Source organism: Macaca thibetana, chromosome 14, assembly GCF_024542745.1.
Source record: "Macaca thibetana thibetana isolate TM-01 chromosome 14, ASM2454274v1, whole genome shotgun sequence".
Classification (NCBI taxonomy): Eukaryota; Metazoa; Chordata; class Mammalia; order Primates; family Cercopithecidae; genus Macaca; species Macaca thibetana.
In genome coordinates, this window is record NC_065591.1 from 85,241,218 (window position 1) to 85,268,758 (window position 27,541).

General features: G+C 39.4%; 2 protein-coding genes and 1 long non-coding RNA gene across 5 annotated transcripts in view; 2 read left to right on the top strand and 1 right to left on the bottom strand.

The window, feature by feature from the left end:
* CEP295 (centrosomal protein 295) overlaps positions 1-27,541 on the top strand; it is a 1,096,927-nt gene that overhangs the window by 687,783 nt on the left and 381,603 nt on the right. The gene's annotated exons all lie outside the window — the stretch shown is intronic.
* The window catches only part of LOC126936307 (uncharacterized), a 300,630-nt gene that overhangs the window by 80,720 nt on the left and 192,369 nt on the right, over positions 1-27,541 (bottom strand). The gene's annotated exons all lie outside the window — the stretch shown is intronic.
* The window catches only part of DEUP1 (deuterosome assembly protein 1), a 98,321-nt gene continuing 76,778 nt past the window's right edge, over positions 5,999-27,541 (top strand). Inside the window, exons 1-2 of one of the 3 annotated variants that reach the window (XM_050758910.1) lie at positions 6,689-6,787; positions 8,248-8,320. In XM_050758910.1, coding sequence (XP_050614867.1) covers positions 8,292-8,320 — 29 coding nt within the window. In that variant the 5' untranslated portion in view covers positions 6,689-6,787; positions 8,248-8,291. Of the gene's footprint in view, positions 6,108-6,688; positions 6,788-8,247; positions 8,321-23,128; positions 23,292-27,541 lie in introns of those variants that run through there. The other 2 variants (XM_050758911.1, XM_050758913.1) reach the window with 2 other exon arrangements.

Consider the following 27,541-nt stretch of genomic DNA (forward strand, 5'->3'; position numbering starts at 1 on the left):
AAAATTTACTATATATATGCACTGTACTTTAATTGACAATGTCCTCTTCCGTATGGTACAGGTTAACAATTCTGATACTGTTATACACCTATACTGCATTTGTGCAGTTAAGTAAATGGATGGCGGATGATGGGAAGCCACTTTTTTAGCATTGGAGCAGGAATTTACAGGTAAGTAAGGGGAAGAAGCTAGAATGATCTGTGTAACAGAGTTGGAGATAACAGTGTGAACTCATGTTTAGCTTAGATAAACTCATGGTTGTTTAGATATAAATGGCTACATATAGAAATACTTAGAGTTATTTATATATACAAGGGTCAGTATTACATAAATATATTTCCTTGTTCTGTCAGCTGAGAGGGTTTAGGAACAAGAACAATCAAGCAGCAAGGAGCATTCCTAGTGCCCAGATACTGGTTTCTAATTCATTGTTAATAAGTGCTCCCTGAAGAAAGAGCTGATTGCCTTAGCAGGATATACAAGATGACACTGGGACATCTTATAATGATAGAAAGTAATGAAGTTCTCAAAAACAAAAATTCCACAGTGATGAGAGTATGTCAAAGGAACATAGGAGCCAACTGGAAGAGCTCCCAATGACCACAGCTGGAATAATTTGAGAAACTCAATTTTTTTATTTTCTCAAGCAAAGTAACTTTGGATTATAATTCAAAGTATACAATAAATATAATAAATATCCATGAGTCCATACTGATATAAATAAATGGGGGAGATAGACAAACCTTCCATGCAGAATTCCAAATAGTTGATATATGTACTTTACCCTTTGGAAGGCAGAGCATAACTCCCTACTCCTGAAGTGTGTGCTGCACACAATGACTTCCATTCAAAAAGTACAGTATGGAAGTGAGGGAAAGAGTAACTTTACAGTGGAGAGAACTGACAAACACCATCTCAACCCGATGATCAAGGTCAACATCAACAGTCATAATAAATCAAGTTGATAGTATGTGCCCTTGATACAATGTGATGAAAATGGCAGTTAATTTCTGTGAGTTTCCTTCCAATCTAATCATGAGAAAAACTGCAGACAAATTTCAATTAAGGGACATTCCATAAAATATCTAACCAGCACTCTTCAAAACTGCCAAGATCATTAAAAAAAACTCTTGGAAACTGTCACAGCCAAAATGTGCCTAAGGAGACATGACCACTATTTAGTGTGGTGTCCTGCAACTGAAAGGACATTAGGTAAAATCCAAGAAAATCTGAGTAAAGTATGGATTCTGGTTAATCTTATCAGTATCAGTTTATTAATTGTAACAAATAGACTAGACTAATGTAAGATGTTAATAATAGAGGCTACTGGATGTGGGGTAGATGGGAGCCCTCTGTACTATGCTAATAATTTTATATAAATCTAAAACTCTTCTAAAATAAAAACCTGATTTTTTTTAAAAAAGGCAGAAATATTGAACAGTAGAAAACATGCCTATTTTGACTTTGGCACTGGGTGAAGAAAAACTAAGAAAAGGAAAAACAAGTTTTGGAAATTTGTATCATAAGCTGATTCTAACACTAATTTTTCATTCATCATATTACCTGTTTTGTCTAGAAAACCTCCTGTAAAAAAATTAATATAAAGCAGTTTGGAGTTTGTCATGACCCCAGACAATTCTCAAAAGAAAATTCAAAATCAAAAGATTCAGCCTCCATCCTGGCCTCAAAGATGTCCCAGAAATAAAGCTCCCCCTCAAAAGTATCTCATAGTCAAAAATTATAAACCCACACAAGAAAACAAGGCAACATGGGTAAGAGATAGAAGTAATCGATCCAAAATATTTTAGAGACTGGGATCATAACATGCAAAATAAAATAGAAAATTATTATTAATATGCTTTAAAAGTTGAAACAAAAAATAAAATAGAAGCTTGAACATTTTGGCAAATAAATGGAAATTATATAAGATGACAGAGATTACCTGCGAAATCAACAAATTAATTTTTTAAAATTTCAAATTCAACAAATACTTTTTGAGTTCTCCCTATGTGCCAGGGCATGTATTAAATACTTGCACATATATTATCCATTTTTACTTTCATAACAACAAATAATTCTGTTAATAAGTACCAAAGTTATAAAAACCTTCATACTAAAATATTTTATTATTTTTATTTTCTCTACAATCTGGATACTTTCTTCTGTTTTCCAGTTCACAAGTTATCCCATCACCTGTACCAAATCTATCATTATTCATATCTGTTGTGTTCTTATTTTTGGTTATTAGTAATTTTTTTCTAGTTTTGGAATTTCTATTTTTCTTTTTGTTCTGGCCTTTGTATTTGAGAAGTTATTTTTAGGAAAATTTCTGCTTGCTTCTTCCAGGTATCTTAATCTACCAGTCTAGTACCACCCTATTCTGAGTTCAAAGATGGAGGTTGTCCCAAATTACAGATGATTGCAAGCTGGCTGTGAGTCAGTAGGAGTACTGATTTATTTCTGCTTCACCATTTTCATGAGGGCAAAGTCCTCTGAAGCCCCAGCTTAAAGACAGGGGGTGTTTATTTATTTATTGAGCCCAGGCTTTGCCTTCTGCCCCTTTTTTTCACAAAACTATCAAACAGCTGCTCAGTTTTGCACCTGTTCCTTCCAGAGCAACAAATGCCTTCAAAAGCAGCCTTAAGTGCTGGGCTCACTTCTCTAGGTTCATGTCTTTTCCTTGATTTTGACCTAGTAATTTCTCACTATCATATTAGCTAGTGACCTGAAAGGTTTCTGCTTTCAGGTCTGAGTTGAACTCAGAGAAGAAGTTGACCCAAGTGAAAAGAGGCCATTAAGCAGGCAGGCCCAACTTTCCTCTCTGGTTACAAATTTGTTTTTCCCATTAGGACCCTTTCACTTCAGCATTGTCCTAGCCATGACTGGCTCGAGGAAATAAGTATTACATCTTTAAAACTTCAGCTCACAACTATACAAAAATCTTTCTCCTTTAGTTCCCCTTAATATCTGAAAGAGGATGACATTTTCAAAACCACAGTGTCGAAACACTGAAGTCCATAAAAAGTAAAAGCAGAGAATTTAAAAAATCATGATAGTCATTTTTCAAAGAATTTGGCTTTGTTTTCTGATCCTGAAGTGAAACCTGGTGCTTCTAAATTCCCATCAGGAGGAGAAGCAGCCCTGATAGTGATGATTGACAGGCCTAGCAGGCATGACACAATGAAAGGCCTCATGCTGCCTGGTTAAGGGCTCAAATTTATGCCTTTCTCTTCAGATGTCTAATGCCTATCCCAGCCCAGAGCAGGTTGGTAAGGATGCTGAGGCAGGACACTTTCAAAATCTCTCTCAAATCACACCCAAATAATTAAGAATCTCTCTCTTTGCATGGCCCTTCACACTTTAATGAAGGGCTTTAGGACATTGACCAAGCACCCATATTCTCCAGCTTCCCTGTCCAGCATAATAGCCACCAGTCATGTGTGACTATGAAGCACCTACATGTGGCCAGAATGAATTGATTGAGCTTTAAGTAAAAACTATGCATCAGATTTTGAAGACTTAGTATGAAAAAATATATAAAATATCTCAATAATTTTTATATTGACTAGGTGTTAAAATGATATTTTAGATATATTAGATATATTTTAGATAACTAAATATATTTAGATATATTTAGATATTTTAGATATATTTAGATATTTAGAAATATATTTCATCTGTTTTTTACTTTTTAAAATTTGACTACTAGAATATTTAAAATTATACAAGTGACTTGCATTATATTTCCATTGGACAGTGCTGCTCTAGGTGATCTTAGTTCTAAATAGTGAATCTCTTCCTGCTGAATGGTTATTTTCTCAACTAGAATGTGTATTAAGCATCTCCAGAAAATTCCTTTGAAAATGTTTGCCATTAACTACCAATGAAACTAATCAAATAATTATAACTCTTTGGATCTGAGTTTCTTCACATCCAAAATGAAGAGGTTAGACCAGCAGTCTCCAACCTTTTTGGCACCAGGGGGTATGGTTTCAGGATGACACTGTTCCATGCCAGATCATCAGGCATTAGATTCTCATAAGGAGTGCACAACCTAGATCCCTGGCATGTGCAGTTCACAATAGGATTCGTGCTTCTATGAGAATCTAATGCCGCCACTGATCAACAGGAGGTGAAGCTCAGGCCGTAATGCTTGCCCGCTGCTCACCTCCTGCTGTGTGGCCAGGTTCCTAACAGGCCACTGACCAGTACCAGTATGCAGCCCAGGGGTTGGGGACCCCTGGGTTAGACTGTATCTCCTCTATAGTTTCTTCAGTTCTATGATTATTTCATTATAATTGTTTTAAAAAAAATTTTTAAGTATGCTCTATGCATAAGGATATACTTAGTTTTTAAAATTATAATGTATATATGTTATTTTAAAACTTTTTTAAAACATAAAAATAATATTTCGTTGTTGATATAAAGACAGACATGAAGTTATTTTATATAGCCACGCATATGTTAAAGTTGCACATTCATTTACTATATTGCTATTATAAATTTTCCCATGAAATGATTTTGTTATGAAGGTTTTTAAATTTTAAAGGTTTAGCCTATTGCTTCATTATTTATTCCCTATAATTGGTCCCTTAGCTTTTCTTCCATAGGTCATCCTTATTCTTCATCTATTTATGCCCCCTATATTCTCCTTTGACCATTTCTGGTTACATTTTATCTTATCCTTACTTTGCCATGTCCTCCGATTTTCTTTCATGACTAAGCTCTCTTGTCACTTCTCACTAACCCTGTTTAGGAAGATTTCCACCCTGGCCACACTCTTCCTACCCTTTAGACTGGGGTCTTCCTGGTCTCATCCCTTTCAAAACAAACTTACCTGAAAATATCTAATAATAAGGACATTTCAAGGTGAATTCAGGTCTTTACTGTTACTTCTTCCTAGCAGGGTAGGGGACAGGTATTTGCATTTTAAATCTTAACTCTCATCCTGAAATGAAAACCTTTATTTGTATTAAATTGAATGGGATGTTCCTATTCTATATTTAAATTTTCCTAAAATCCATTATAGTATGTGTCTTCTCACATGTTTTTGCAAGCATTCCCCTGCACCTATTCTTCCATGTGAAAACATGAAACCTACAGTTTGCTAAGGAAGATCCTGACTGCTAAAGAAACCAACTCAACCTTAATGTTTGGAGAACACTGGATTTGGAGTAAGATGATCTAGGTTTATATCTTGAGGTATCATCCATTTCAAGTGCAAATAGATGGACAAATCCATGGACATATCCTTCATTCTCTCTAAGCCTGGGTTTCCTAATCTTCTGAAAGGAGCTATAAATAACACCTGATACACTTGCTGAGTGTATTTCTGAGCCTCTAAAGAAATAATGAACATGGAAGTACTTACCAATGTTACATAGCCTTAGTGATCTTGGGCATCCTGAGATTTCATTAAATTTCGTTGCTAGTTTCATTTTCCCTTCCTTGGGTTAGAAAAAAAATACATTGACCCATTCAATTCAGACAAGAATAACTAAGAGTTTTCAGAATAATGAAAAGTTTCAAGTTAAGATAACACAGTCACCCTCTTCATGCAAACATGAGAGCTATGAAACACTTATTAGAACTAATATCCCAGGTGTCTATATACAATTCATCTATGAAGCTCAATTTGTCAAGAAACAGCATAATGGTTTTATAAAATTCAGTTGGAACCTGGACGGAGGGATGTAGATGCGCATTAAATTCATGGAATATTAAAGTAGCAAATTAGCATTAAAGTGATGAAAGTAAAGTACAAATAAAAGACTTTAAGAATTAAGTAGTCGCCTCCATGTATTAGGAAGGAATTCTTTGGTTAAAATAAATCAAACACAAAATTCAAGTGCTTAAAACAAATCACTCGAGATGTCAGTTGGAAAATATATATTCTTTTCTATTATTTCCTCTATGAAATGAAGAGAGACAGAAATTCTGTCATCAATGACTCTTGGAATTTGGTGGAAAAAGGAAAGAATCCGGAGTCAGTCCCATTGAGTTTCGTTCCAGCTTCTCTTAGAAGCTCTTCCCTTCTCCCAGAAGGGAGGCAACACTGTCCGCTCGCCTGACTACCAGTTAAGGACCCATCGCGCTTGGAAAGCCAGGTACAAGCAGATGCTGTTAATCACCACAGGAACCGGGGCTGAGCGATGAAATCCAGCTCCTCCCAGCTGTAAGACACTAGGGTGCACGGAGAGAAAAGCAGTTCTCTTTACCCCAAGTTTATTTCTTTTTCATACCACTTCAAATTTGAGTAAGAGGAAAGAGGGCCAAGGGGATTTAAAGAACCTGGATGATGAACTCCCAGCTGTTTACAGTTCCTTCGTGATCTCTTTGGTTCATTCATTCAACCAGTATTTCCGGGCTGCAGCTTGGGTGCCGGGCCCTGGGGTAGGGCAGTGGGACTACAAAGAGGAAAGGACCCAGAATAGAGGGGGCACTGGACGCATAACTGCGGGATAGCGAGGTCGCGCTCGCGCGGGGCGAGGTTGAAGGCAGCCGAGGAACCCCCCACAGGGCAGCGCCTACCGCCGCCGCGCCCATCCCCCACTCCGACGGCCACGAGTTCGGGCCGCGACGTCCCCATGGCAACAAGCGGCGGCGCTGAGCGCTGGGAGGGAGAGGCCCAACTGCCTGGTTGGTCGCGCGGCAGGAGGGCCCAGGCGGCGGGAGCGCAGAGGCGGGTGGCGAGGCCCCTTGGGGCGGGCCTGGCCAAGTGGGAGGTGACCTACGCGGTACTGCGCCCCCGGCCTCAGACCTCTCGGGCGAGCGCCGCGCAGCGCAGGTAATGGCTCTTGGCCTTCCCGGCCCCGCCTCGCCCCTGACCCTCACCCAAAGGCCAGGCTGTCCCCCGGGCTGGCGCGGGTCCTTGAGCGGGACAGGGGGACCCCAAAAGGGCAGCCGCTCTGTGGGAAGCTGGGCTTGAACCGAGCGCGGGTCCTGGAGGGGCGCGTGGCGCGGGGACAGAGGCTGGGAGGGGAGGCCCACCCATGCATATCCAGAGCAGAGCTGCGCCCTAAGTTAGAAGGCCTGGGCTTTAGTCGTGTGGCCTTGGGCAAGCCACTTAGCTTGTCTGTGCCTCAGTTTCCCTGACGTTTAAGTGAGAGATTTGAGAATCTACAAAACCATTTATAGGTCTGCGCGTTCTGGTCACGTTTTCCTTCACCATCCCTTGCTCCTCTCTGCTCTGTCCCACACACAGTTCCAGGGTCTCTCCTAAACTCTTGGGTTTGGAAGTGATGTGAGCTCGAATCTTCCTCCTCTTTCTACCTCCTTGAATGCTCTTTAATTGACTTTTATTCAGTGATTCGGAAGAGTTGAAGTCCTTCTCAATACTTTCTCCAGTTATCGTCATAGATTATTTTTTAACTATAATTTTGTTACTGAGAAAAACATTTTTTTTTTTTTACTTTAGGCAAATACTAACGTCCCTATTTTGTCAAGAGGTGAGCCAGTGCCCATAGAGCCATTGAAGAATTTCAAGATTTCTTTTTAAAGGCATTCGTAGCCTTTTTGTCTTAAATCTCATAGTTATATTCATCCTAACAAAACCCAGAGAGGGCCAAAGAAAGAATGTACTCAAATAAAGGCACACCTTTATTGGATCCACAAGAATAGAAAGTTTGAGAACATCTGGCTAGAATTTCTCTTTTAATGGGAATTCTGTTTTACTCGTTCTCATGTACTGAGTCCTTTGCAGACAATATAGTACCAAGCTATTATTCAATAAGTAGTAAATGGATGCTCATTTTAGTCAGTACCACATATTTCAATTCATCACTAAGTCAATATCATAAATGCATAGGGGTCGCTAAACAAAAAAACTCAAGTTTGGGAGGCCAAGGTGGGCAGATCACGAGGTCAGGAGTCTGAGACCAGCCTGATCAATATGCTGAAACCCCGTCCCTACTAAAAATACAAAACTTAGCCGGGCGTGGTGGCAATTGCCTGTCCCAGCTACTCAGGAGGCTGAGGCAGGAGAATCGCTAGAACCCGGGAGGCAGAGGTTGCAGTGAGCTGAGAGCGTGCCACTGCACTCCAGCCTGGGCGACAGAGCGAGACTCCGTCTCAAAAAACAAACAAAAAACCAAAACAGAAAACTCAAGTTTCTATATTTTGTAGGATCAAGAGCTACTACACAGAAAAACTCATACTAAGTGGGTTTTGCCAGTAGCTAAATTTTCCTGTTTTATAGGTTAATGAATGTAAACATTTTAGGAATTTGGATCATTTTCCCCCTAACAGATTAAAAATCAAGAAATATAAACCAGATGTAGCAGTTTCTTGACATGGAGAACCAAGCCCATAATACAATGGGGTAAGTGCTGAGAAATTTCTGTTTTATAAGTATGTACTTAACTATGCCAAAAACTTCCTGAGAACACATGAATTTTGAAATTTACTATTAAGAGAAGGATATGCCAATTATTTTTGGTGAGGCAGATGAGAGGAAATATCAAGTGACTGTAATTAAGAATTATAATGCGAGAGTTTCTGATTTTGACACTACAGATCTGCACTCAAAAAATCACTGTTTTCCAACTCTTAGTGACTGTCCAGTATCTAAGGGTGATGGATGCTGAGGCAGGCCTCATGTGCTCTTCTATTACCACAATGCAACCTCTCTTCGACAGCTTGCTCCTTTTTTGCTGCATTATCTCAAGTTTCCCTCTACTCTTGCCCCTTAAGGCTGAACTCAACACTTAAACATAGGCTGAGAATAGATCCAACTCCATAAAAACATCATCAAGAACTAGATATTTTACCAAAAGTTTCACGAAGAGATAAAAATAAAATTTGTATAGCATTTGTCATTGTAGAAATCAAATTCCTGTTTACAAATATCTGTCCTAACTCTTTACCTGCTACCAGCATCACAGAGTTTTGTCTTCCAATCACTAGCCAACTGACCACTGGCTGAACACAGCGTTTGGGGAATGAGGGGGTGAAGGGGTGGTTGTATAGTGCCTAATCTTGATTGCAGCTGACTTTGGCACTAGTCACACCACTTCAGTTGTCTCACTTTCAGAAATTCTGCCCAGACCATAACTTTAATGTCAGGCTGAAAGAAAGCTGCACAAGTTTGAATAATAATCATAGCTATCACTTTTTAGCTGCTACTGCATACTCCTTCTTACAACAGCCCTGCTAGGTATTATTATCGTTTTACAACTAAGAAAAGTAAATATATTACAGTACAGTCTAAGCTCTTATAACAAAGAGACTCCAAAAACAGCAGCTTAAGTAAGATTGAAGATTATTTCTGTTTCACATACTTGTCACAGGTGCTATGCTCGCCCAAGATGCGCAGACCAGGATTGGTTTGGCAACTCTGCCATCTTCACTAACGATTTCTATCTCTAGGACCAAAGTGGTTGTTTCAGCTCCTACCATCATAAGTGTGCTCTGTCATCATGACTGTGCTCCTTCCATAGGGAAGGAGAAGGGCAAGAGGAGAGAGTAAGACATTTTCTTTTAGGAGTATAACATGGAAATGGCAGGTCTCACTTCTGTTCATTTTCCATTGGCCAGAACTTAATCCCAGAGTTACAACTAACAGCAAGAAAGGCTGGGAAATATGGTCTGTAACTAGGCAACCATATGATCAGACGAAGCTTAGAAGTTCTAGAACAAAGGAGGAAGAATGGATATTGGTGAAAAACTAGCATCCTCTACCACATTCAGCCTCAGAAAGGTAGAAAGACCAAAAAAAGCAGGAGCTCATCCTAGAATATACACCAGGTTAGTAAAGAAAGTAGGATTTGAATTCAGGTATGCCTGGCTCCAATCCCTGTGTTCCTTTCTGCGTTGGAAATGGGTGGCAATGAGATGCAGGGAGCAGCCTGCCTGGTATCCATAGTAGAGCCAAGTTAGGATTCTGAGTTAAGTATGTGTTGGGTCCGTGGTGTGATGATAGCACTAAGAGTTAAGATGCAGATTGAAGATGTTGAACCTAAGGTTGGGTACCAGCTATCACTTCACTCCTGCAAATCCAAGGCTATGGAGTCATTTAAGAAACAGACCTTGTCCTTAAAGAACTTAGAATTTAGTAAGGAACAGTAGAACTTGTTTGGGTATGGTGTAATTACAACCCCCCAAGTTAATGAGAGTTATTAGAGGTTTTCCTGAGGTATTGTTCCACTGATCACAGTAGACATGGGGCCAGACACTGCCTACCATGGTCTCCAAAGCATGGAGACCCCAGGTTGGCACTGCCTCAGTCCCACATGCTATTGAGAAGTAAGTATGAATCCAGATCATGAATACAATAAAACTTCATCATCAGGGGCTTGTTATGTAGCTTATTAAACCATGTCACCTACCTATACAGTAATGTTTTGTGGAACAGCCTACATTTAACAGATACTTATTTAGAGTCTACTGTGAGCTACTTACTGGTCTAGGCACCAGGAAGGTAGCAGTGAACAAAATAGACAACTGTTTCTCAAGGGGCTTATACCATAGTAGAAGAGACAGAATATAAACATAAAATTTGTATCATATGGTGATATGAAGAAAAATAAAGCAGTCTAAGGGTGGGAAAAGTAGAGAGTGTGAATGGAGTGGTCAAACAAAGATGCTTTGGTAAGGCAGCATTCGGGCAGAGAATATATCTGGGGGAAAAGATTACATAGAGCAGGAGCAGAAAGTGGCAAGGCCTACAGTGGGAGCTTTCCCACAGAACATTTTCAGCGTGATTGAATCAATATTCTCGGATATCATGGTTATAACCTGGTTTGATGTTAATTTATCCATGATTTCTCCCAATTATAGGTGTTTGTATTTGTGCCATAATAATCTAAACTGCTTGTAATTGAAACTCAATTTTATGTTTGTTCTTTTTGTTTTTAAAGTGCGTTTCCAGAACATAATTATGGAATGAATAAGTGATCCCTTTTATTGGCCTTTTTAAGAAAACCTGCTCTAGATTTTGCTTTGTTTTTGTTTTGTTATTCATGAATTTCTACTTACCAGTTTGCCCTTTTATGGTTTATTTTATTTTGTTCCCATGGGTTGAAAAATTTGCTTCAGTTATTTTCATGATTTCTGGATTTCATTATTTCTTTAAATAATAAAAAGCATGTAACTTTCCTCCTGAGCACAACTTTGCTGCCTGCCATACGATTAGTGTTCTCACCATCATTTTCTAAATAATCTGTCATTTCAAATTTGATATCTTCTTTGACTCAAGAGATATTTAGAAAATGTAATTTCAAGGGACATTTAGTTATCTTTTTATTACTACTTTTTAATCTTTCTACTACTATAGGCATAGGAATATGGACTATATGATTTTGGCTCTGTCAGTTTCACTAAGATTATTCTTGTAGTCTGTTGCAGGATCAACTTTTATTAATGTCCTTTGGGTATTTGAAAACACATGTACGTTCTCTTTTGGTTGAGTAAAAAGGCTAAAAAAGTTATATAATCAAACACTTTAACTGTTGTTATGTTTAACTTGTGCTTTTCAAGTACAGTTACATTAATTTTTGGTTATTTGATCTGTCAAATTCTAAGGAAGATCTTCATTATAATTGTAGTTTGTCTAATCCTTCTCGTATTACTAACAATTTTTGGTGTGCATACTTCAGTGTTCTGTTGCTCGATGTGTCAAGATTTATGGGTATATCTTCTCAGCATATTATGTGATTAACATCATAATATATAGCACAAGTATAAACTGATGTTTTCTATTTTAATCCTACTTTGCCTGATATTAACATTACCATCCCTGCTTTCTTTTTAATATACTTTAATCAAAAATATCTTTGTTCATCACCTTGTTTTCAACCTTTTTTATGTCATATCAAGTTTATCTCCACATATAAATAGAATATGGTTAGATTAACAAATAGAGGCCAGGCGCAGTGGCTCACGCCTGTAATCCCAGCACTTTGGGAAGCCAAGGAAGGCAGATCACCTGAGGTTGGGAGCTCAAGACCAGCCTGACGAACATGGAGAAACCCCATCTCTACTAAAAATACAAAATTAGCCTGGTGTGGTGGTGCATGCCTATAATACCAGCTACTGAGGAGGCTGAGGCAGGAGAATCATTTGAACCCGGGAGGCAGAAGTTGCGGGGAGCCGAGATTGTGCCATTACACTCCAGCCTGGGCAACGAGAGCAAAACTCCATCTCAAAACAAAAACAAAAACAAAAACAAAAAAACAAATAGACAGGAAGCATGGCTAGGGAGACCTCAGGAAACTTACAATCATGGCAGAAGGCAAAGAGGAAGGAGGCACATTTTGTGTGGCCAGAGCAGGAGGGAGAGAGGGGGAGTTGCATCTCCTGAGAACTCACTATCACAAGAACAACAAGGGGGAAGTTTGCTCTCATGATTCAGTCACCTCTCACCAGGTCCCTCCTCCAATACTGGGGATTACAAGTCGATAAGAGATTTGGTTAGGGACACAGAGCCAAACCATGTCAGCGGGCTTATTGACAGTGGTCTTTACTCCATAGTCATCAGGCTAGGCAGTTTCCTTGCAGGACCCCAGGTCACTCTCTTTCAGTCCTTTGTCTCAGGCTAATCAGATTCCAGAGAATTCTAATTTCTTACCTGGAGAGTATACCAGCATTCTGGGAGCAGAAAAGGAGGAGGGGGCTGAATTCAGACTTACATTGTTGACCTTAACCCCCTAGTTTCTAGTACGGTGGTCCTGGCATCTACTGTACCTGGTGTTTCCCAACCCCAGTCCAAAGCCTGTCTGTTTTAGCTTCTCCAGAGAATATGCCTGGATTCTAAATGCCAGTGAGGAGATCTAGGAGTCAACCCCTTCTTAGCTATTCCTCCTGTTTTCAGGCTGACACTCACTTGCTACTTCCAGATGCATCTAGTTGGTTTGCTGCTTGGCTTTGTCTGCTGCTAGTTCCTGTTATTTTTATCCTTGTAGGTTAGACCTTCTAGGTTAAAAATATCCCTTTACTTTGTGTTAGTAGGATTTGGGGAGGGAACAAAACGTGTGCATACATCTTCAATCAAATTCTCATTTTTCTCTACTGAATCTTTTACTGTACTTTTTATTCTGTGACTTTTATCTTAGCCATTGATCTCATTCATAGAATCTTGTCAAATGCTTCCTAAACATCTAGGCACTGCTATGTGACCGACCAGATTCTTCTTATCTGCTATGGAAGTCATTATTTTCAAAGAACCAAGGTAGATGAATATTAAATCATAACTTCTTGCATCTGATTCAAAAGGTCCTTTAAAACTATGCTTTTCTACGTGTGCATCTTTCTTACCCCTTCAAGTGTTATTTCCTTCTGAGATATATTAATCATCTTTACTTTACTTACCAGGTTCTCAACTTTATGAGTCATAACTTCACTTACCAGGTTCTTGATGAGTTAAACACAGTTTTAATCACAGTTTGTAAAATAAAATTTGATTTTTCTGATGTAAGTCAACATATTGGTACCTTAATAAATTATAGTAACATATTATTTTTGCACATTGAAAATTCTTTTTAAATTGGTTAATTCCCTTGCTTTCTGGTTAGCCCAGACTATACCCCCTTACTCTCCCTCTCTTCATACTTTATTCACCTTCCTCCCATATACACATATATTCCTCCCCAGAGTAATCAAACTGGACAAGTTCTTCTAGTTTCTTCTATCTCTGAAGAAGAAACAAAGTACATCGGGTTTAAAATCCTGATATGTCAAACTTGAGGGTAGACTCTGAAATGTTAGCAATGCTAAGTGACTGTAGGAATTAAATGCATGATTTTGAAAGGAAGGAAAGTTATTAGGAAGGAGAGAGACGGAGGAAGGAAGGAAATAAGGAAAGAAAGGGAAGATTTCTACAAGAGACCTAATCAAGCTGCTAGTAAGTTTAAGGAAAGATGAAAAACTACCACAGTGTAGGATAAATTTACACATACTTTTTACAGGAAAATGTTTACAAAAGATTAGTTACAACTGGGGGTAGAGCAAGATGGCCGAATAGGAATAGCTCCAGTCTCCAGCTCCCAGTGCGAGTGACACAGAAGACGGATGATTTCTGCATTTTCAACTGAGGTACTGGGTTCATCTCACTAAGGAGTGCCGGACGATTGGTGCTGGTCAGCTGCTGCAGCCCGACCAGGGAAAGCTGAAACAGGGCGACGCATCGCCTCACCTGGGAAGCACAAGGGCGAAGGGGATCCCTTTTCCTAGCCAGGGAAACTGAGACACACAACACCTGGAAAATCGGGTAACTCCCACCCCAATACTGCACTTTACTAAGGGTCTTAGCAAATGGCACACCAGGGGATTATATCCCACACCTGGCCGGGAGGGTCCCACACGCACGGAGCCTCCCTCATTGCTAGCACAGCAGTCTGCGATCTAAGGGCAAGGCAGCAGCAAGGCTGGGGGAGGGGCACCCACCATTGCTGAGGCTTAAGTAGGTAAACAAAGCCTCTGGGAAGCTCAAACTGGGTGGAGCCCACAGCAGCTCAAGGAGGCCTGCCTATCTCTGTAGACTCCACCTCTGGGGACAGGGCACAGCTAAACAAAACAAAACAAAAAAAGCAGCAGAAACCTCTGCAGACACAAACGACCCTGTCTGACAGCTTTGAAGAGAGCAGTGGATCTCCCAACACGGAGTTTGAGATCTGAGAACAGACAGACTGCCTGCTCAAGTGGGTCCCTGATCCCTGAGTAACCTAACTGGGAGACATCCCCCACTAGGGGCAGACCGACACCCCACACCTCACACGGCAGGGTACACCCCTGAGACGAAGCTTCCAAAGCAAAAATCAGACAGGTACACTCGCTGTTCAGCAATATTCTATCTTCTGCAGCCTCTGCTGCTGATACCCAGGCAAACAGCGTCTGGAGTGGACCTCAAGCAATCTCCAACAGATATACAGCTGAGGGTCCTGACTGTTAGAAGGAAAACTAACAAACAGGAAGGACACCCACACCAAAACCCCATCAGTACGTCACTATCATCAAAGACCAACAGCAGATAAAACCACAAAGATGGGGAAAAAGCAGCGCAGAAAAGCTGGAAATTCAAAAAAGAAGAGCACATCTCCCCCTCCAAAGGAACACAGCTCATCGCCAGCTACAGATCAAAGCTGGACGGAGAATGACTTTGACGAGTTAAGAGAAGAAGGCTTCAGTCCATCAAACTTCTGAGCTAAAGGAGGAATTACATACCCAGTGCAAAGAAATTAAAAATCTTGAAAAAAGAATGGAAGAGTGGATAACTAGAATAATCAATGCAGAGAAGGCCATAAACGAACTGACAGAGATAAAAACCATGACACGAGAAATACGTGACAAATGCACAAGCTTCAGTAACCAACTCGATCAACTGGAAGAAAGAGTATCAGCGATTGAAGATCAAATGAATGAAATGAAGTGAGAAGAGAAGTCTAAAGAAAAAAGAGGAAAAAGAAATGAACAAAGCCTTCAAGAAGTATGGGATTATGTGAAAAGACCAAACCTACGTCTTATTGGGGTACCTGAAAGTGAGGGGGAAAATGGAACCAAGTTGGAAAACACTCTTCAGGATATCATCCAGGAGAACTTCCCCAACCTAGTAAGGCAGGCCAACATTCAAATTCAGGAAATACAGAGAACGCCACAAAGATACTCCTCGAGAAGAGCAACTCCAAGACACATAATTATCAGATTCACCAAAGTTGAAATGAAGGAAAAACTGTTAAGGGCAGCCAGAGAGAAAGGTCGGGTTACCCACAAAGGGAAGCCCATCAGACTAACAGCAGATCCCTCGGCAGAAACTCTACAAGCCAGAAGAGAGTGGGGGCCGATATTCAACATTCTTAAAGAAAAGAATTTTCAACCCAGAATTTCATATCCAGCCAAACTAAGTTTCATAAGTGAAGGAGAAATAAAATCCTTTACAGACAAGCAAATGCTTAGAGATTTTGTCACCACCAGGCCTGCCTTCCAAGAGACCCTGAAGGAAGCACTAAACATGGATAGGAACAACTGGTACCAGCCATTGCAAAAACATGCCAAAATGTAAAGACCATCGATGCTACAAAAAAACTGCATCAACTAACGAACAAAATAACCAGGTAATATCATAATGACAGGATCAAGTTCACACATAACAATATTAACCTTAAATGTAAATGGACTAAATGCTCCAATTAAAAGACACACACTGGCAAATTGGATAAAGAGTCAAGACCCATCAGTTTGCTGTATTCAGGAGACCCATCTCACATGCAGAGACACACATAGGCTCGAAATAAAGGGATGGAGGAAGATCTACCAAGCAAATGGAGAACAAAAAAAAGCAGGAGTTGCAATCCTAGTCTCTGATAAAACAGACTTTAAACCATCAAAGATCAAAAGAGACAAAGAAGGCCATTACATAATGGTAAAGGGATCAATTCAACAGGAAGAGCTAACTATCTTAAATATATATGTACCCAATACAGGAGCACCCAGATTCATAAGGCAAGTCCTTAGAGACTTACAAAGAGACTTAGACTCCCATACAATAATAATAGGAGACTTCAACACCCCACTGTCAATATTAGACAGATCAATGAGACAGAAAGTTAACAAGGATATCCAGGAATTGAACTCATCTCTGCACCAAGCAGACCTAATAGACATCTACAGAACTCTCCACCCCAGATCAACAGAATATATATTCTTCTCAGCACCACATCACACTTATTCCAAAATGACCACATAATTGGAAGTAAAGCACTCCTCAGCAAATGTACAAGAACAGAAATTATAACAAACTGTCTCTCAGACCACAGTGCAATCAAACTAGAACTCAGGACTAAGAAACTCAATCAAAACCGCTCAACTACATGGAAACTGAACAACCTGCTCCTGAATGACTACTGGGTACATAACGAAATGAAGGCAGAAATAAAGATGTTCTTTGAAACCAATGAGAACAAACATACAACATACCAGAATCTCTGGGACACATTTAAAGCAGTGTGTAGAGGGAAATTTATAACACTAAATGCCCACAAGAGAAAGCTAGAAAGATCTAAAACTGACACTCTAACATCACAATTAAAAGAACTAGAGAAGCAAGAGCAGAAGCTAGCAGAAGGCAAGAAATAACTAAGATCAGAGCAGAACTGAAGGAGATAGAGACACAAAAAACCCTCCAAAAAATCAATGAATCCAGGAGTTGGTTTTTTGAAAAGCTCAATAAAATTGATAGATGGCTAGCAAGACTAATAAAGAAGAAAAGAAAGAAGAATCAAATAGACGCAATAAAAAATGATAAAGGGGATATCACCACCGACCCCACAGAAATACAAACTACCATCAGAGAATACTATAAACACCTCTATGCAAATAAACTAGAAGACCTAGAAGAAATGGATAATTTCCTGGACACTTACACTCTTCCAAGACTAAATCAGGAAGAAGTTGAATCCCTGAATAGACCAATAGCAGGCTCTGAAATTGAGGCAATAATTAATAGCCTACCAACCAAAAAAAGTCCAGGACCAGATGGATTCACAGCTGAATTCTACCAGAGGTACAAGGAGGAGCTGGTACCATTCCTTCTGAAACTATTCCAATCAATAGAAAAAGAGGGAATCCTCCCTAACTCATTTTATGAGGCCAACATCATCCTGATACTAAAGCCTGGCAGAGACACAACAAAAAAAGAGAATTTTAGACCAATATCCCTGATGAACATCAATGCAAAAATCCTCAATAAAATATTGGCAAACCGAATCCAGCAGCACATCAAAAAGCTCATCCACCATGATCAAGTGGGCTTCATCCCTGGGATGCAAGGCTGGTTCAACATACACAAATCAATAAACGTAATCCAGCATATAAACAGAACCAAAGACAAAAACCACATGATTATCTCAATAGATGCAGAAAAGGCCTTTGACAAAATTCAACAACCCTTCATGCTAAAAACTCTCAATAAATTCGGTATTGATGGAATGTATTTCAAAATAATAAGAGTATTTATGACAAACCCACAGCCCATATCATAATGAATGGGCAAAAACTGGAAGCATTCCCTTTGAAAACTGTCACAAGACAGGGATGCCCTCTCTCACCACTCCTATTCAACATAATGTTGGAAGTTCTGGCCAGGGCAATCAGGCAAGAGAAAGAAATCAAGGGTATTCCCTTAGGAAAAGAATAAGTGAATCAAAACCACAATGAGATACCATCTCACACCAGTTAGAATGGCAATCATTAAAAAGTCAGGAAACAACAGGTGCTGGAGAGGGTGTGGAGAAATAGGAACATTTTTACACTGTTGGTGGGATTGTAAACTAGTTCAACCGTATGGAAAACAGTATGGCGATTCCTCAAGGATCTAGAACTAGAAGTACCATATGACCCAGCCATCCCATTACTGGGTATATACCCAAAGAATTATAAATCATGCTGCTATAAGGACACATGCATACGTATGTTCATTGCGGCACTATTCACAATAGCAAAGACTTGGAATCAACCCAAATGTCCATCAGTGACAGACTGGATTAAGAAAATGTGGCACATATACACCATGGAATACTATGCCGCCATAAAAAAGGATGAGTTCGTGTCCTTTGTAGGGACATGGATGCAGCTGGAAACCATCATTCTCAGCAAACTATCACAAGAACAGAAAACCAAACACCGCATGTTCTCACTCATAGGTGGGAACTGAACAATGAGATCACTTGGACTTGGGAAGGGGAACATCACACACCAGGGCCTATTATGGGGAGCAGGGAGCGGGGAGGGATTGCATTGGGAGTTATACCTGATGTAAATGAGGAGTTGATGGGTGCTGACGAGTTGATGGGTACAGCACACCAACATGGCACAAGTATACATATGTAACAAACCTGTACATTATGCACATGTACCCTAGAACTTAAAGTATAAAAAAAAAAAAAAAAAGATTAGTTACAACTTACATTTTCTTAAAAATCTGCTATGTGTGAATGTAGATATGTACATCAGGTGCATACCCACCTAACCTTATCTGGTTGTCTGTGGTGCTTAGTTGTATGGCATCTTGGAACCACCTGGAACTTTGTGAGCCTCTACTCAGAGCACTGGTGAAACAGAGAAGTGCTAAAAACATGAATATTACAGATATGTTATGAGTGCATTGGTTCTCTCCCCAAAAGAAAGAAGCAGTCTCATGGGACAGCAGTTAGTATAAAAGTTGTACACTGCTTGAACTCAAGAAGCAGAAAGAAAAGGAGAAATAGAGACAAAAATAGAAAAGCTGGCAAGAGAAGTAGCAACACAAGTATCAGTGGTAATAAGAACATTAAGAAGTTAGTCCTATAACACTGTAGGCCAGCGTATTCCAGGGGCCCCAGCTCTGTTCAGCAATGTTTTGTCTTCTCTTCTGTCACACCACAGGGACAAGCACAGTGCCTGACATAGGGTAATTATGCAGTCAGCTTTTTTGTTGTTGTCGAGACAAGGTCTAGCTCTGTCACCCAGGCTGGAGTGCAGTGGTGTGATCTTGGCTCCCTGCAATGTCAGACTCCCGGGCTCAAGCAGTCTTCCACCTCAGCCTCCTGAGTAGCTGGGAGGTGCATACCACCACAACTGACAATTTTTTTGTTTTGTTTTTTGTAGTGATAGGGTCTCACTATGTTGCCTAAGCTGGTTTTGAACTCCTGGACTCAAGCAGTCCTCCCACTTTGGCCTCCCAACATGCTAGAATTACAGGCATGAACCACTGCTCCCAGCTCAGTCAACATTTGTTGAATGAATGAGTGAACCAAAAGAATGACAGCCTATTAAAGGCAATAAACTGTAAAACATCAGGGAAATAAAATATAAATACCAATTTCAAAAGACTAGAGAAGAGTTGAATCAAGAGTTCAGAATTAGGTAGAAATGAGGCTGTATAAAAGCAGGGTGTGAAAAAATGAAGAGAATCCAGGACAATTTTCATAGACACACTTGAGGTATTGAGGACTTGTCTTTTTAATTGGAGAATGTATGGGGAGTAGTTATGTAGGAATGGCTCCAGCCAGAAACAGAACAGACCCATGTGCTTTCATGGACTCTCTGAGGGTAACATACTAAGACTCACAGTTTTCATCCTTAAATGTTATTTAAGTTAGGTTGTGTCTTGAAATCAGAAGATACATTTGGCTATTATTCCCTTTTACCTCTTAAAGCAATTATTAAGTTATTGTTGCTTCTTATAATAGAAAGTGTTATAGAATGACAGAAATATGTTTCACATGTTGCCATTTGAAAGCACAAACACATATGGCATAGCCATTTATGGGGAAATCCACTGGCCGACCCATAGTGCTGTAGAGTAACTACACCTGTAATCTGTGCAAATGCTAGAGTACAAGATGAGCAGCACAGAGCTAGGTGCACTATAGAATCCATGCCATGAAATGGTTTCCAAATTTTCTCTAAAAAGGAGAAAGGGGAAAATGCAAATACTTTATGCTAATTTTACAAATCTTCAAGTTATGTACTACTAAAAATGGTTCAAGAATAGGGAAAAAAAAGATGAATCAACAAAGGACAGCTAGTCAAATTACCCATAGAGGCTGTCCATTTATATTAGAAGCAGGTGGCATATGAGGCATAATTGGTACAATGGCCCAGGGACTCAGGAATATCCAAATCTTGCCTCAAATCACCAACAACCCCAAGGGAGACTTACCATAGCAAAGGAAAGCAAGACACTTTGGTAATGATAACGAGGGAACCCACCTCACACAGTGTTGGAGGAGGTGGGAGTAATGAGGCATCCCTACCCCTTCCAGCCAAGGTAGTATCAGCGCAGAACTACTAGGGGCCTGAACTGTCACCCCCACCCAACAGTAATGAGGAGTTCCTCCCTCCCAGTGGCAACAGAGGCTGAGTCAAGAACCTGAACTTCTACCACTGTCTGACAGTAATGAGGTGGCATTCTATTCCCCTGCTGGATTATTGTCAGAAGAGGTCTGCTGAAACACAAAATTTAAATAAAAATCAGAAGCTTGTAATATAATACCCAAGCAAATTAGGGTTCCTATTTTTCTGGAGGTGGGAAGTTTAGAGCTGATACTATGGCTCTGCAATGGTATCAGAGACCTCACTGGAGCTTATAATCAAGTGGAGGGAAACAGATTATAGCAAACAAATAAATCAATATTATGTTGGGGGGTGGTAATAATCACTATGCAGAAAAATTAAGCAGATTATGAGAATAGAGAGTTACAGAATAAATCTGGTTTGGTGACATTTGAAGAAAGACCTAAAAAACGTGAGAGACATAGACATCTGGATATCTGGGGGAATGGCGTTCCAGGCAGAGGAATCAGCAAAAGCAAAGCTTCTCTTTCTCCATAATTCCTCCCTCCTTCCCTTCTTTCTCTCCATGATGGCTTCCATATTTGTCTTTTAAACCCCTCTCCCATGCTTCAGACCTATTTCTGTTTTAGACATCTCATGTATTCCAAACTGAATTCACTCCTTTGTTTAAATGTAGTATTTAATTACTTATTTTTAGTATAATTTTTCTCATGCTGTGTTTATTTTTCAAATTGTCCAAATTTTTTTATGGCTTAAATATTTTAGAAAATGTGCCCATTGATTTGGGAGCTGATAAAACACTTCTGAAAATTATAATGGCATGTCTTGCCAATGTGAAAATGGACGTAATAAAAATATCCCCAAATCCTATAGTTTTCTTTTTTTAACTTTTTTTTTTTTTAAGTTTAAAGGTGCATGTTGAGGTTTGTTATCTAGGTAAACTTGTGTCATGGGGGTTTGTTTTACAGATTATTTCATCACCCACACACTAAGCCTGGGACCCATTAGTTATTTTTCTTGATGCTTTCCCTCCTCCCATCCTCCATCTTCTGATAGGCCTGAGTGTCTGTTGTTCCCCTCTATGTATCCATGTGTTCTCATCATTCAGCTCCCACTTTTAAGTAAGAACATGTGACATTTGGTTTTCTGTTCCTTTGTTGATCCACTAAGGATAATGGCCTCCAGCTCTATCCATGCTGCTGCGAAGGACATGATCTTGTCCTTTTTATGGCTGCATAGTATTTCATGGTATATATGAACCACATTTTCTTTATTCCATCTACCATTGATGGGCAATTAGGTTGATTCCATGTCTTTGCTATTGTGAATACTGCTGCAGTGAACATAACATGTGCATGTGTCTTTATGATAGAACAGTTTGTATTCCTTTGGTATATACCCAGCAGTGGGATTGTTGAGTTGAATGGTATTTCTGTTTTTAGGTCTTTGAGGAATCACCACACTGTCTTGCACAATGGTCAAACTAATTTCCACTCCCACAAACAGTGTATAAAATGTTTCTTTTTCTGCACAACCTGGCCAGATTCTGTTATTTTTTGACTTTTTAATAATACCCATTCTGACTGGTGTGAGATGGCATCTCATTATGGTGTTAATTTACATTTCTCTAACAATCAGTAACGTTGAGCCTTTTTTCATATGTTTGTTAGCTGCATGTATGTCTCCTTTTGAGAAGTGTCTGTTCTTTGACCATTTTTTAAATGCGGTTGTTTGCTTTTTTCTTGTAAATTTAAGTTCCTTATATATGCTGGATATATTAGACCTTTGTCAGATGCATGGTTTGCAAATATTTTCTCCCCTTCTGTAGGTTGTCTGTTTACCTCTGTTGATAGTTTCTTTTGCTGTGAAGAAGCTTTTTAATTAATTAGATCCCATTTGTTAATTTTTGCTTTTGTTGCTATTGCTTTTGGTGTCTTCGTTATGAAATTTTGGCCTATTCCTATGTCTGGAATAGTGTTGCCTAGGTTGTCTTCCAGGGTTTTTACAGTTTGGGGTTTTACATTAAAGTCTTTAATCCAGCTTGAGTTAATTTTTGTATATGGTATAATGAAGGGATCCAGTTTCAGTCTTCTGCATATGGCTAGTCAGTTCTCCCAGCACCATTTATTGAATAAGGAGTTTTTTCCCCATCTCTTGTTTTTGTCAGGTTTGTTGAAGATCAGATGGTTGTAGGTGTGTGGCCTTATTTCTGGATTCTCTGTTGTGTTCCATTGGTCTATGTGTCTGTTCTTGTTACCCATACCATGCTGTTTTAATTCTTGCAGCCCTGTAGTATAGTTTGAATTCAGGGCACAATCTCGGCTCACTGCAGCCTCCACCTCCCAGGCTCGAGTGATCCACCTCAACCTCCCCAGTAGCTGGGACTACAGGTGCACACAACCATGCCCAGCTAATTTTTTGTATTTTTTTGGTAAAGATGGAGCTTCACCATGTTGCCCAGACTGGTTTCGAACTCCTGAACTCAAGTGATCTGCCCACCTTGGCCTCTCAAAGTATTGGGATTACAGGTATAAGCCACTGCACCTAGACTTTCATAGGAATTTTTAAAGTAGTTTTTTCTGGTTTTTTTCTAGTTCTTTGAGGAATGTCATAGGTAACTTAATAGAAATAACACTGAATCTATAAATTGTTGTGGGCAGTATGGCCGTTTTAGTGATACTGTTTCTTCCTGACCATGAGCATGGAATATTTTTCCATTTGTTTGTATCATCTCTGGTTTCTTTGAGCAGCGTTTTGTAATTCTCATTGTAGAGATCTTGCAGTTCCCTGGTGAGCTGTATTCCTAAGTATTTTAGTCTTTTTGTGGCAGTTGTGAATGAGATTGCATTCCTGATTTGGCTCTCGGCTTAACTGTTGTTGGTGTATAGGAATGCTAGTGATTTTTGCACATTGATTTTGTGTCCTGAGACTTTGCTGAAGTTGTTTACCAGCTTAAGGAGTTTTCGGGCCAAGACTATGGGGTTTCTAGATATAGGATCATGTCAAGGATAGTTTGACTTCCTCTCTTCCTATTTGGATGCTCTTTATTTCTTTCCCTTGCCTGATTGGCCTGGCCAGGACTTCCAATACTATGTTGAATAGGAGTGGTAGGAGAGGGCATCCTTGTCTTGTGTCTGTTTTCAAGGGGAATGCTTCCAGCTTTTGCCCATTCAGTATGATGTTGGCTGTGGGTTTGTCATAGATGGCTCTTATTATTTTGATGTATGTTTCTTTGGAACCTAATTGATTGAGAGTTTTTAACATGATGCTGAATTTTATTGAAAGCCTTTTCTTCATCTACTGAGATAATCATGTGGTTTTTGTCTTTAGTTCTGTTTATGTGATGAATCACATTTATTGACTTGCATATGTTGAATCACCCTTGCATCACAGGGACAAAGCCTACTTGTGTATGGTGGATAAACTTTTTGATGTGCTGCTGGATTCCATTTACCAGTATTTTGTTGAGGATTTTTGCATCCATGTTCATCAAGGATATTAGCCTGAGGTTCTCTTTTTTTGATGTATCTCTGCCGGGTTTTGGTCAGGATGATGATGGCCTCATAGAATGAGTTTGGGAACAGTCTGTCCTCCTCAGTTTTTTGGAATAGTTTCAGTAGGAATGGTACCAGCTCTTCTTTGTGCATCTGGTAGAATTCAGCTGTGAATCTTTCTGGTCCTGGGCTGTTTTTGGTTGTTAGGCTATTTATTACTGATTCAATTTCAGAGCCCATTGTTGGTCTGTTCAGAGATCAGTTTTTTTGTTTGTTTGTTTTTTTGACGGAGTCTCACTCTGTCTCCCAGGCTGGAGTGCAGTGGCACGATCTCGGCTCACTGCAAGCTCTGCCTCCCGGGTTCACACCATTCTCCTGCCTCAGCCTCCCAAGTAGCTGGGACTACAGGTGTGTGCCACCATGCCTGGATAATATTTTTGTATTTTTAGTAGAGACAGGGTTTCACCGTGTTAGCCAGGATGGTCTTGATCTCATGAACTCGTGATCCGCCCACCTTAGTCTCCCAACGCGCTGGGATTACAGGCATCAGCCACTGCACCCAGTTCAGAGATTCAGTTTTTTCCTGGCTCAGTTTTAGGAGTGTGTGTGTGTCCAGAAATTTATCCATTTCTCCTAGATTTTCTAGTTTATGTGCATAGAGGTATGTATAATGTTCTCTAATGATTATTTGTATTTCTGTGGAGTCAGTGGTAATTTCCCCTTTGTCATTTCTAATTGTGTTTATTTGGATCTTCTCTCTTTTCTTCTTTATTGGTCTAGCTAGCTGTCTATCTATTTTATTCATTTTTTTCAAAAAACCAACTCCTGGATTCATTGATCTTTTGAATTATTTTTTATGTCTCTGTCTCCTTCAATTCAGCTCTGATTTTGTTTATTTCTTGTCTTCTGCTAGCTTTGGGGTTGGTTTTCTCTTGATTATCTAGTTATTTTGTTAAGTTTTTAAATTGAGATCTGACTTTTTGATGTGGGCATTTAGTGCTGTAAAATTTTCCTCTTAACACTGCCTTAGCTGTGTCCCAGAGAATATGGCATGTTGTGTCTTTGTTCTCATTAGTTTCAAAGAACTTCTTGACTTCTGCCTTAATTTCATTATTTACCAAAAAGTTATTCAGAAGCAAGTTATTCAGTTTCTATGTAATTATATGGTTTCTAGCAAATTTCTTAGTCTTGATTTCAAATTTGACTTTTTCCCCCACAACTTGTCTCTGCACCTCTGTTTTCCCATTGGTAATGGGTAGGCTAATCCTGAATCCCAGTTTGTCCAGAATAGTAACTGTTTATACCTTGTGTGTGCTGGCATAATTATTATTAGTGCTCCTTTCACTTTCAAAATTGTCCTGGTTTGGCTAACAAGTCATATGATCATTATAGCAATGTATCTGATGAAGGTTGGTCCTTTTTTTCTTTTAAAAAAAATTTATTAGTTAATGTTCAAGTATTTTTATCCAATTTTTATTTTAGGTTCATGTCTGCCCTTTTAGGAGCTAGCATATAAGGCTGGGCATGGTGGCTCATGCCTATAATCTCAATAATTTGGGAGGCTGAGGTGGAAGGATCACTTGAGGCCAGGAATTCAGGACTAGCCTGGACAACATAGGAAGTCCCTGTCTCTATAAAAAATTTCAAATATTAGCTGAGCATGGTAGTGTACACCTATGGTCCTAGTGACTCAGGAGACTGAGGCAGGAGGATCACTTGAGACCAGAAGAGGGAGCTATGATTGTGCCAACTGCTCTCCAGCCTGGGTGACAGAGTGAGACTCTGTATCAAAAAAAAAAAAAAAAAAAAGAAAAAAGAAAAAAAGTTGGGGGGAAGAACTAGCACATAAGCCCTATGTTAAAGGGCTTTGGGGTATGAGCCCACTAGCCCAAAATTGCTCTGGGCCACCTTCATATATGTCCATATATCTTACCCTGGCTGTTTTTACTCTGAATGTGACTTTTTCTTTCATTCCCCTGCCCTCTTTAGTATACTTGCCACTATTTAGTTTTCTATTTTGCCCCCTCTTCACCTCCAAACTCGATATCTTGATATTTTGATTATAGGCTCTAGAAGGGCATGTCACCCTGGAATTCTGTGTGCCCCCTCTCTTCTGGCTTAATGAATTGAAGGATTAATGCAGAAAAATCTGGCCTGACTACAGGACCTTCCTTTGTGAATTGCTCTCAAGATACACCTTATAGTAAGGAATAGAGTTTTGCATGTCTTAAGTAGTGTATTAGACACAATCCACCTAGTTTCCAAAGCTGGAAGACTCACAGACTTTTTTTTTTCTTTTTTAACCACTCACTCAACTTTTCTAAAATTGGATAATAATACCTATGTTATGGGGATATTGTGAGGATCCATGAAAGGAGGTTCAAGAAGATACTTAGCATAGTGTTAGTTAGCGTTTGACTAAAGGAAGTAACGGAATTTTTATAGTAAAGAATGCCAATCCCCAGCTACATTAAGGAGGCTACACTGAGCCTTTTAAAAAATCTAATTTTAAAGTTCACTAGATTTACGAGTAATTATCTGAAAAGCTGAAGAACAGAAAATATACTAGAAGACTGAACAACTGAATTTCAAAAGGGAATATTAAGTTTGATAAAAAGCTGAGTTTGATGTAAAATTGAGTTTGACTAAATCTTAGGTAAGACTCTGGAAGAGAGATAAGCAGGGTTTGTGGGCCTTAGAAGAGGAAGTAATGGCCACCAGGACTCACCAGGGATACCCCAACTCCTTGCTTACTAGACCAGCCTCGCCTCACAAGGTTAGCCTGCTGGTGCAGCAGAGAAACAGCGTAGACTTGTATTTGGGCTCTGGCATGATATTTCTGTGGGAAAGAAAGAAAAAACTGTAAGGCTAATTAAATGGATTACTGTCTCATCATAATTTTTAAAAATAAACAACAGATCACTGTCACCCTGAAGGGCTTGGTAGGGAGTGCTACAAGGGTCTATCTTCCACTTTGTCCTTTATGGCATTTTATACAATGACTTGTGTATATATAAAAACCGCATGTATATATATAAATATGTACGTATGCATTTTTTATATTCTGTATATTATATATGTATAATACACATTTTATATGTACCTGTTTCATTTATATACTGAATACATATAAACCATATATATGTGTGTGTGTGTATATATGTATACAGGATGAAACGTATATATACACACACACAGCAGGTAATGCTTATCAAGTCTGCAGCTCACACAAAGCTGGGAGATATAGAGAATATATTCTCTGATAGAAACAGGATCCCAAATAT